We start from the raw sequence: 12,129 nt of genomic DNA on the forward strand, positions 1-12,129 counted from the left end.
GAAGGGTGTTGGTTTGTGGACACCATCCTTCGCAAAATGCTCGCATTACATCAGCATTTCGATCATATGTGTACAGAGATGTTGAAACTGCGTCATAAATATGGGCCTTTTCGAGAGTCTTCTTGCTTCTAAAAAGAACATATTCGAGCCATTCCCAATATAGAGGTATGTAACTCCACTCTCCATTGATCTTGAAAAGAGTGCCCCAACGTGTTCCGCCTGAAATTATACGACGGCCAAGAGTCACTAGATAACGAGACTCTGCAGTGTTCTTGTGAAGAGAGCTATGCAAAGACCATGCTCCAAAGGGGGAATCAGAATTCCGAGAGACATCATAGGTCCACTCCACAATGTCTCTTGAGTCTTTAAGTTCAGGCCACCTTTCCGCAAATCGACCAATAATCGGCCTTTCAACGAGCATTGGTATGTCTACTTCCTTAGTGTCATTCGATTCTTTAGTAACAACGAGATACTTCTTGCCGGATGAAGAGAAGTCCTTGAAGAGCACCATGATGAAAGGGCGAACCTAAAAAAAAATGTGTACAAAAGAATATAAACTACGGTGCAAAGAAGGTTAAAAAAAAAGGGGGCATGGACATGCAATAAAAAAAAGAAAAAAAAGAAAAAAAGAAAAAGAAAAAAAGAAGCAAAGTTATTATATCTTCATATGCAAGTATTGCTCCACTGCAAGATATCAATGGACACACATCCTGGCATAGACAATTTTCATCCTCAAAGTAGCCTTCTTCTTCAATGCAATCTTTGTCTTCAAGGAAGTCTTCGTATCACAGATAGACTTCGTTGTCAAGATTGTCTTCGTCCGCGAGGAAGTCTTCGTATCACAGATAGACTTCGTTGTTGTCTTCGTCCGCGAGGAAGTCTTCGTATCACAGATAGACTTCGTTGTCAAGATTGTCTTCGTCTGCAAGGAAGTCTTCGTATCACAGATAGACTTCGTTGTCAAGATTGTCTTTGAGATCATTGTATTGGTAGCTACTTGGCTTGAGGAACAAAATAAACTCTTGCAAGTTCTTCGTAGTGCCACTAAGTCATCATATTACCTATTCTAAATGGAGGTGGAACAATACAAAACAAAAAATAGACATGCAGGAAGAGAAATTCACAAATAAGAAAAGTTTTGTACAAGAATGTACCTCCAAAGATTTGAGTGATGGAACTCTTGTAAGATTTGAGGCTAAAGTGTTTTAAGATGGACCGTAGCTACACAAAGAAAGGGGGGCAAAGAATAAAGTAGATTCATATTTTAAAAAAGAAAAGAAAAGAAAAGAGAACAGCTTCATAAAATAAGTTTCATTAGTTCTACTTGTTGGATATTGTGAAAAAAAAAAAAAAAGAGATAACACATGATTTACCTAGAAATATTCATGTGAGTGGATCCGTGGTATCAAAAAAAAAAAAAAAAAAACATAAAAGCATGCATGAGACAAAACAAGGATAAAAGAAGGTTATTATACCTGATGGAGAGAAAAGCACCTGCCTTCTGTAGTTAAGATACTAGCATTGGCATGGAGGATTTCAAGAAAGCTTGAGATTAATCTGGAACAGCATATTTAAATCAGCATATTGTGCCAAAGAGAAGAAGAAAATAAAAGTAGAGACCTCATACCTCTATTCGACTTGTGAAAAAAAAAAAACAATAGTGGGGATTTGCTCACCGAAGGCTTGCTTTTATAGTGGTCACTTTGTTATGAGGCATTGCACTTCTAAGTCAAGAAGGTCTCTAAATTGGAGATAAAGAGCTTGACCAGCTTGGAGAGTGCTGATATTTCAGTCAAAATATAATATTGGAAAGTGCTTGAATATCAGTTGGCTTCATCCGTGACCTTTATCTGGCAATGTTTGGATTAGGTTGGACGACTTAGAAAGATAAAGTTTCAGTCCATATTAAGTTTGGACTTGGCTGACTTGGCCTATTTGTTTAACTTTAAAGGTTTAGAAGTCATGCAGCTGAAAAACTCGTTAGCTAGAGAAGTTCTTCTTGTTAAAAGTTATCTATATGAGACTTTGAGTAAGAACAAAATTCTTATCGAAGTAATATCATGAGGATGTGGTTTACATATACAAGGGTCTGTTATTACTAGGAAGAGTGCGTGGATCCGTTGCCAAGGCATAGGCCACTTCCACATTTGAATTCTTTTCAAACAATTCCTATTTGAATAAGAATTCTATTCGATTGCACTCGCTTTGAAGAGGCCAAGTGATGATACTATCATCACATTAAAACTCCTTGAGGTGTGGATTATCAAGTCACTCTCCTGTTTGGATTTACCCAACCTACGGACTCCACCTTGCTAAATGTTGGTTACACGATTCCAAGGAAGAAGCATGGTGTTAGACACTCTGGAATAATGTACATGGGGAACTTCCTATCATATTGGAAATTATATGGGTTCTAAATTAAGTTTGCTTGCAAATTTTCAAGATTGAAAAAAAAATATATATATATATATATATGAAAGGTTTTGAAAATAATAGCATCAAAGCATGAAGTTGTTGAGATTTGATCACTTCCCACGTTCAAAATTGTGAAAATGACCAAGTCTCGAGGGGGCATTTGTAAAAGGCAAAATTTTAAGCCAATTATAAAATGCCACATTAAAATTTAGTGGCAAATTCCAAATTAATGTCATTAAATTAATTAAATTAGATAATGACATGTGTCATCCAAATTGACATCACACTGGCATATCAAAATTTGCCACATGTCATTTGGCCCACAAGATAAAGATAAACTTCCTATTCAAAATTTATGGATAATTATCTTTATTAAAATAAACTAAATAGAGATAATGATTTATCTTTGTTGATTATTATCTTTATCAAAATATGATATAGATAAATAGAGATAATTATCTCTAAGAAGAATTTGGGCCAATCAAAAGTCTACTACATACTTTCAAGCATATCAACTGAAAGCGGTGCTTATCCTCTAAAATCACTATAAATAGAGGACATCCCCTCTCATTTTAAAAGAGGTTTTTCAAGAGGCTCAGGCTCTGGAGAAATTCTGTCAAAAGAGTTTTTGAAGAACTTGAAGAACATTTGAAGAACTTGAAGAATGTTCGAAGGGCTTGAAGAACTTGAAGGACAACAAATCTCTAACAAGCTTAAAGCCAGAGATTCGTTGTGAAGACCATTTGATCCATCTTTCAACCAAATTGAAGAAAATTTCGCGTTTGAGTCAAGACCGTAAAGAAGATAAAATCAAAGGAGCATTTGTCAAAACTGAGATTGAACTCATTACTTGATTAATACAAAAAATATATTTGTAGAACTCATTTTTTTTAATTTGTTTGATTTTTCTTCAATTGAAAAATTTGTGTTTACAGCATCTTCTTCTGAAAACCCGATGCTAGGGTTATCTCGTTGCGTCACTTTCAGTGAGGAACCTGTCGATTGGACGCTTTGAACCGTCTGCAAGTAGGTCTTTCTAGCCTTTTTGGGTGACCCTGCAGAAGTAGTGCCCCCTACAATCATCCGTATATCCCCTACAGGTGGTCTGGGACGCTCGTTCTCCCATCAGGGATTTTGTTCCAAGAGTTGATCCTTTCTCTCCTTCCTCACGAACCTCTGCAACCTTCCTTGTCTAATGAGGGCTTCGATTTGTTGTTTTAAGTCATAACAGTCCATCGTATCGTGGCCATGATCGCCATGAAAACGGCAGTATCTGTCACTTGGCCTCTTGTTCGGATCTCCCTTCAACTTGCCAGGAAACGTCAGGGTTTCTTCATCTTTGATTTGCATCAGCACTTGGTCAATTGGGGCTGTGAGGCGGGTGAAGTTCGTGAATCTTCCCGTAGGTGGTTTGGGTCGTCGATCTTCCCGTCGTTCGCTGGTTCTAGCCATTTTTCGTCCTTTGTCCGGTTGTGTATCTTCCTGCCTTTCCCTCTTTCTAGGTTTCTCCTCTCGAGCCAGCAAGGCATCCTCTGCGTTCATATACTTCGTTGCCCTATAAAACACTTCGGACATAGTCTTTGGGTCATTCTTGTACAGAGAAAACATGAACTTATCCTTTCGCAGCCCGTTTATGAACATTGCTACAAGTATCTTGTCATCTACCTCGTCTATCGAGAGGGCTTCCTTGTTAAAGCGGGCTATGTATGACCTTAAAGTCTCGTCTTCTCGTTGCCTAATGTTCATCAGACACGCAGTAGATTTCTTATGTCGGTGACTACCGATAAAGTGTGATACGAACTGTGCGCCTAATTCCTTAAAAGTGCTGATGGAATTAGGTGTCAGCTTACTATACCAGTCCCTTGCAGGCCCTTTCAACGTGGTGAGAAAAGCCCTACACATGATTTCATCCGATACGCCCTGAAGATGCACGAGGGTCTTGAAAGATTCCAAGTGATCCAATGGGTCCTTAGATCGGTCGTAATTCTCCACCTAAGGCATGCGAAACTTTGGAGGAAGGGGGCATGAATTCACGAGCGTTGTGAAAGGCAAATCTGTTCTATGGACTAGGTCGTCCAGGTCTGGAGATTCGTTCTCTAAGGGCATTCATCATCACATCCATACGTTCCCTCATCTCTTGCATCTCGGCTACTATGTGAGTTGGCAAAGTGTCCGAGACGGATGGCTGATTGGTCTCTTACTACTCTGGTCTAGTCGGAGCGTTGCTACCCTCAGGCCCTTCTGCGTTCCTCTCCTCCGGACTGGCACCTTCCTGGTCTTCCTCTGGTGCGCTTGGGTGTGCATTCCTTTGCCGCAGTTGTTCTTCCAGATCATGATTCTGCTTGGTTAGGTGCTCAACCACCACCGCGAGTGTTTGGACTTGCCTCTCCAAAGTTGTGGCGTGCAGTTCGTCACCTTGATGGTTGGTTGTTGCCATCGATCGAGTGAGTACCATGCAACTTTTTGTCTCAGGAATTGAGCAAAGGCTAAATAATCTTTTTCCCACAGACAGCGCCAACTGATGATGCCGAAAAAATCACCAGTAAGCTGCAAACACTCCCAAACCGAAACAACACCTACAAAAAGAAAATAAAGGACCTTATAGAGAGCACCAGTGTGGTGCCGGCCAAAAACCCTCCGAAGGTCAAGTTAGAATCTTTTTCTTAACCCTAGAGTGCCAGAGTCGAGTTAATTATGCTTACCTTGATTCGAGGGTTTTTTTGGGGTATTTATATTGGTGTAGGGTTATCACTCATGCCTTGGCCAGGACCCTTTCCTTGTAGGATAACACTTCTTTCAATTCTACATTCCTTATAGAGTTCTCTTTCATATAGGAGTATTTTATTATGGTCAAACGTGTAATGCAAGAACTCCTAGTATTCACGCTTGTATGAAGATAAAGTAAAGTCATATCAAACATATCGTGTGATGTAGGTTAATTCCCATTAGGAATCTATGACACCTAATCAATACCCGACGGAGACTCAATGTTGCCACCGTCCACTACATGTCCTTGTAATATTGATCCATCGACCCACCTCATGTCAACACCACTCCGTCGTGCTCTACGAGGAGAGATCTGTCTCATACTTTTATCCTCTTCACACCGTGATGACTAACCCCGACAAAAAAAAAAAAGAAGTATATTACTAATACTTAATTCCTACTTTCATTATGAAACTTTGTAACATAAATATGATACCACCACCAAATATGATACCACCACCAAGTAATTCCTACTTTCCTTCTTTGTAACATAAATATGATACCACATAAATATGATAACTTGTGTAAAAGGCCTTTGCCCCCAATTGCTTAAATTAAAATTAGATATTATTCTTTAGATAGGCGTTGTGTGATATGTAACGTTTTCCCTGTATGTAATCGAGTTTCTAAGTTTGAAACCTTTCATTTAAAACTTTTCCTTCCTCTATTAGTTTAGAGGCCTTAGAAATTTCTTTGGTTAATTAATTAGGTAATTAAAATAAATTAGATTTTAGGTGATCGATCACGTAGTGCCGAGTCATTAAAAATTAAATAAATAAAGAGACTCACCTGCACATAAATCATCCTAGTGTCGCCAATACACACACGTCACTCTCTTAACATACAGAAAAAGTTGGGGTAGGCAAGTGGGTCCCAAGAATTTGGTGTCCACATAGAGTACCCACTAGATCTAATGATGAGACACTATATAAATCTCACCAATTTTGCTTTGCAATAAATTGTCGTAGTGAAATATATTTGAAAGATTATTGATTATCGTAAAGACTTCTTCCCCTCGTTTAAATTAGAATTCTATTATAAATTTAATTAGTAAAATTTATAATTATAAAAATTATAAATTTTAAAAAAATTTAATTAATAAAATTTACAATTATGTGAAAATAAAAAATATACAATTATAATACTTCAAAAATCTCATAATTACCCATTAAATTTGGATCAAAATTCTTTAACGTACCCAGTGGTCTCGTGCGAGTCCCTGGCATCAACCGTGGGAGGGTGTCTCTGGAAATACTCTTTTGGTGCTTTTTTATTTATTTATTATTATTAATTGTTTCTGCTGAGAATAATTTTTGTGAATTCTTAATTTCCTTTCATGGGAATCAAGGGTCCCGATTGAGATATGTGATAAGATGTCAATATTACGAAAAGTTAGAATCTTTACGAGAATATATAATGCAAACGTGACTTTTTGTTCTTCTTTGTCCGATAGAAAACCATTTGATAACTCATTGAGATAGTAGTACCAGGATGCATATATAACTGCATGTCAATATACTCATAAGCAACAGAGCAAACTACATACACTAAAATGGGTAGAGTACACGACATGAACATTGTTCACTACTACTAGAAACTGTTCCATGTATAGAACAGTGACTGACATGAAGATAACATAAGTTGTAGCTCTTATTTTCTAAACATTTAGCTATGCATTCAGTTGGCAGTTGGTGGTTTGTGCGGTGGCTTTTCTCCTCTACCCTTTGGTGGCTTGTGCTCTGGGAATGGCTTTCTCTCTCCATCTTCAAGTGGGGTTGGTGGCTTGTGTTTTGGTGGCGGCTTCTCTCCTTTACCCTTTGGTAGCTTGTGTTCTGGCAATGGTTTTCTCTCTCCGTCTTCAACTGGGGTTGGTGGCTTATGTTTTGGTGGTGGCTTTTCTCCCTTTGGAGGAGGTTTGCCATTAATGGAAGATGACTCCAATAGAAGGTGTCCAGGGTGATGATCATGTGGTGGTGGCTTCTCTCCCCTACCCTTTGGAGGCTCATTACCTCGGCTTGGTGGTTTGTGTTCTGGGAATGGCTTCACTTCCCTATCGAGTGGGGTTGGTGGCTTGTGTTTTGGGGGTGGCTTTTCTCCCTTAGGAGGTTTGTGCTCATGTTTGGGAGACTCATGGTGATCAGCCATTGAGGCAGTGCTTAGAAGCACCACTCCAAGGAGCAACACTAGGAAGTATTTGCTGGTAGTCATCTTTGGTCTCTGGATGGTTCAAAATAGCAATACTTCTTGGCCTTTTATAAGGGATACTAGAGCCTATTTCGTCAAATCATACGTCATTAAGCATTTAAAACATACCCTACCCTAGACACGTACAGTTGAAAATAGGTATCTTTTCTTCTTGAATGTGCAATTATTCATGTCAGGGTTGGGGGTCCAATTGGGTCCTACTGAGTTCAAAAGTTTGACAATGTACAATGCTTGTGACTTTGTTCCTGGTGTAGGCTAGAAACGTAAACGAATTTATCTCTCTGCTTTCCATGCTGATGCAGCGATCTCTTTTGCATGCAATCTTTGAGTCTTTTAAGTTTAAGATCAGTTACGTAGCCAATTTTCTTACATAAAAAACTAAAAAATCATGGAAAAAGTGATCTAAAAGCTAGGTTTTTTTTTTTTTTTTGTAAATATTATAATCTAATTTTTACAGATCAGATTGAAATCATATTGAAATTTAAAGTTGTACCAGAATAAGACCATGTATATCTGACATTGTCAATGTTGGTATTAGCTTACTTAACCCAACCAAGAGATATTAGAGACAATTATAAATTGAAGTTGGCATTATGTCCCAACACAAGACTTCCTGGATGGCAGCAGATTCAAGCGGTAATGGAAGATTTGTGGAGCACGAGGAGACAGAGGAAGGAATTTGGTTTGCAATGGTTCTTTCTTGAATACAAAGGATTAGGTATAGAGGTTTTTATTTTTTGAAGTTGAATGCAGCATGCTAGCATCCATAATTTCATTATTCTGTCCCCAATTAACTCTCTGATTGTGTTGTCTCAAGGAGCTCCTTACCAATTATATTGACCAAAGTCTCAAATTGTTCAAATCTATGTTCCTATTTAACACAATAATTTTTTTCCCCCAGATTGAACTAATCAATTTGCCAAAACTAGAGTAATAAAAAAATAAAATTATTAGCAAGTCAGAAGTTATGAAATATCTCAAAATGATTTTGTTATTGGAATTAAGAGTGCAAGATCATTGTAACCAGGTCAGAACTTCTTTTCTTTTTTTTTTTCAAAATGTTAAATCATCATTTCTTTAATTCACAATTTGTATATATTCTATTTTGTATTGACGGATTGTTTAGTATATGGTGGAGTGGGAGAAGATAGTGTGGAGGATGGGGCAGTGGATTGACTTCAGGGATGGGTACAAGACCATAGACTTGAGTTACATGGAGACTAAGGGGCTGTTTGGATGCTTTTTTTTTTTTGTCACTCAATTTCCGTCACTCATCACTTTAAAATGCCACACCCATTTGGCACCATCACTCAATTCCCATCACTCAATATTTTTCACACTGTTTGTGGGTCTCATACCTATCACTCGATGCAGGTTTTTTTTAGTACCCAGATCACTCGAACCCAGTGAAAAAAAAAACGGTCAAAAGTTACGGCTATGGGTCCCCCATGTGTATTTAATTACAAAAAATCCATCGAGTTATGAGTTAAGAAAACTGAAAACAGTCAAAATGTGTTTTTAGTTTCCATAACTCATAACTCATGTGAGGGGCAGAATGGTGAAAATACGTTTTTGGGTCTTAGGCCTGATTTAGAGGTATTAATTCGTTCGAGTAGAGCCTTGAAGTCCATAGGCAAGCTCTTGCTGGAAGGGTTGATGGGGTTGTCCGAGGAGAGGCATCTCCTCGGCCAAGTCAAGTGAAGATCGAACGACGTGTCATGATGTTTGGAAGAGAATGCTGGAAGGTCTGTTGGGTAAAGATATGTTCCACACAACTATAGAGAGGAAGAACGCATGAGAAATATCATGAAAAAAGTTGCTACCACTACATTAAAGACTCTGCACCTACTCATCTGGTCGCATTAATGGGAAAATGACATCTAAACAGTATAGATCAGCCTTACAGCTGTTGTTTGAAGACTTCCAGAGGGCGGTGGATGAGACAAGTATCTGAATCATTGATTGATCCATACGTGGAAGATGGAGGAAAGGGGGAGGATGATATAAAGGGAAAAGAGAGGCATTCTAAAAAGGGGGAGAGAAAAGAAAAGAAAGAAAGAAAGCACTATACATATCATCTTCAATTTTAATCTATTGTTTGGAGAAGAAAAGGCAATACAAGTCATTCTCTGCTTACATCCGAGGAGAGTGTTATTTTATCCATTTGTTGTGTAGATAATGGCAATCTAGCCCACCATATTTGTTATCCAATATCCATAAAACCTAGGTTTCAAGCCCACACTCTACAAATTTGATTGTATAAGGCTTTTTGGGCTTAAACCCATCACGCTGTTGGGTCCGGATACAAATTGTGTACTTACAATTTGCGCCATCTGTGGGGAACCTTGTATTGAAGAAATTGGAATACTATGGCAAGCTCAAGTACGCATCATGCAGAGTCTTTGGGGTCCCAACGTGAGGACCATTTCCAACATCTTGAGCAAGAAAGGGATCGAGAGGGTAGTGTGCATACGGTGCACACCGGTGGGAGTCGTTCGTGGGGTGGAAGTAGAATCCCCTATGAGGACAATGCGAAGGCCATGCAAAAGGAGATTGATCACCTGAAGAAGAAGTTGTGCCGTGCGAGACGGAGGCGAACACCATCTCTTTCTGATCCTTCTTCTAAGGGCTCCCAAGGTAGTAGTTATAGGCCATGGTCCACAACTCCTCTTAGTGAAACTTTCTAGTATGAAAAAGACGATCTTCATGGTCGTAGGGGCAAGAAATCTTCCTCCAAGGGCTTGGAAAACGATGCTATAAGCAGGGCGTTGCACACGTAGGGTCAAGAGGGGGAAGCTTCCCCGACGGTTCACTCAGCCCACGTTCACCATTTATAATGGCAGAACAGACCCTGTGGAACACGTAAGTCATTTCAATCAGAGGATGACAGTACACTCTAAAAATGAAACTTTAATATGCAAAGTCTTCTCTTCTAGCTTGGGACCTGTTGTGATAAGATGGTTTAATGGCCTGAAAGCGGGTTCCATTGATTCCTTCGTGGAACTCACTAAGGCATTTGGATCTCATTTTATCACCTGCAGTAGAGTTCCTCAGCCTTTGAACTCATTATTGTCCTTGGCCATAAGGGAAGGAAAGACCTTGAAAACATATTCTGAAAGATACTGGAAGATGTTTAATGAAATCGATAACGATTTTGATGACGTGGCGATTAACACTTTCAAGGTGGGCCTTCCAACTGAGCACGACTAAAGGAAGTCTCTGACCAAAAAGCCAGTTCAGAGTGTACGTCGGCTCATGAATCGTATTGATGAGTACAAACGGGTTGAGGAAGATCAGCAGCAAGGTAAGGGGAAGGCGAAGGTTATCCCTCAGGAGATGAGGGATTTCAGGTCGGATAGATACAACAACAATAGGCCGAAGAGAGATTTCGCTAGGCAATCTGGTTCAGCCACTCCTCAGGTAGTCAACACGGTATTTCGAGAACCGGTGCATCAATTGTTAGAGAAAATCTAGAATGAACCATACTTCAAGTGGCTCAACAAGATGGCTAGAGATCATACGAAGCGGAATCAGAACCTCATTTACCACTATCATCAGGATGTAGGTTATACCACCGAGAATTGTCAGACACTATGGAGCCATTTGGAGCAGCTGGTTAGTGAAGGAAGGTTGAAAAAATTTTTGTATCATCCCAATGGGCAAGGAAGCCATTCAGGTTCAGTTAATCAGAGGAACAATTCAACAAGGCCTCATTTGGGAACAATTAATGTTATTTTTGCTGCTCCTGGCAGGACTGGCTCTTGTCCTACTAGGGTAATGTCTGTGTCACGTACTTTCGCCGAGGAATCTGACTCGAGCCGAAGAGGATTAAAGGGAACATTCCGCCTATTTGTACTTCTTGGACGAAGACAAAATTGGGACCATTTAACCTTATGATGATGCCTTGGTAGTTACGTTAAGGATAAGGGGCTATGACGTGAGAAGGTAATGGTTGACCAGGGTAGTGGGGCTGACATTATGTACCTTGACTTGTTTAGGGGGCTTAACCTAAAGCTCGAGGATCTTACGGCTTATGATTCACCGCTAATAAGTTTTGAAGGGAAGGCTGTCATTCCAAAAGGGCAAATTCGGCTACCTGTGCAATCGGGTCCGGAGGTTGTAGACGTAGATTTCATCGTGGTAGATGCTTATTCTCCCTACACGGCCATTTTGGCAAGGCCCTGGCTGCATGCCCTAGGTGCTGTTTCTTCAACTCTTCATGTCAAGGTGAAGTTCCCATCCGGGGGACTGATCAAGGAAATCATTGGGAGTCAATTTATGGCTAGACAGTGTATAACGGCTACAATTCTGCGTCAGACTGGGCAAGAGTTATTGGCCTCAGCTGAAGGGGGTTTATAGCAATCAATGTCCTCGGCCACATGTAAGATTGCCGAGGTAGAGGAGCATGCGTGCGAAGAGTTGGAGAAGGTTCTTATCAGTGATGATCCTGAAAAAATTCTTTTAGGTAGGAATTTAGCTACCACCTCAGGAGAAGGAAGAGCTGGTCATATTTTTGAAAAAGAATATGGATGTATTTGCGTGGAGTGCTTATGAGGCCCCGGGGTTCGATCCAAGTTTCAATTGTCGTCATTTGAATGTCAATCCATTCGTAATGCCTAGGAAACAACCACCTCGGCGTTCATCTAAGAAGCATGTTGAAGCTGTCGAGGAAGAAGTACTCAAGCTCAAAGAGGCTGGTGCTATTAAAGAGGTATTTTATCCAGAATGGTTGGCTCACACGAT

General features: G+C 39.7%; 2 protein-coding genes across 2 annotated transcripts; one reads left to right on the top strand and one right to left on the bottom strand.

Moving 5' to 3' along the window:
* Positions 1 to 6,673: 6,673 nt before the first annotated feature.
* Positions 6,674 to 7,415, bottom strand: LOC142626068 (uncharacterized). Its single transcript, XM_075799842.1, has one exon. It carries the CDS (start codon positions 7,387 to 7,389, stop codon positions 6,859 to 6,861), a length of 531 nt encoding a protein of 176 aa, XP_075655957.1. The 5' UTR covers positions 7,390 to 7,415; the 3' UTR covers positions 6,674 to 6,858.
* A 3,475-nt stretch (positions 7,416 to 10,890) lies between these two features.
* LOC142624998 (uncharacterized) lies at positions 10,891 to 11,745 on the top strand. Its single transcript, XM_075798713.1, has 2 exons — positions 10,891 to 11,238; positions 11,347 to 11,745. Exons 1-2 carry the CDS (start codon positions 10,891 to 10,893, stop codon positions 11,743 to 11,745), a joined length of 747 nt encoding a protein of 248 aa, XP_075654828.1.
* Positions 11,746 to 12,129: the final 384 nt, after the last annotated feature.

Source organism: Castanea sativa, chromosome 2 (genome assembly GCF_040712315.1).
Source record: "Castanea sativa cultivar Marrone di Chiusa Pesio chromosome 2, ASM4071231v1".
Lineage (NCBI taxonomy): Eukaryota > Viridiplantae > Streptophyta > Magnoliopsida > Fagales > Fagaceae > Castanea > Castanea sativa.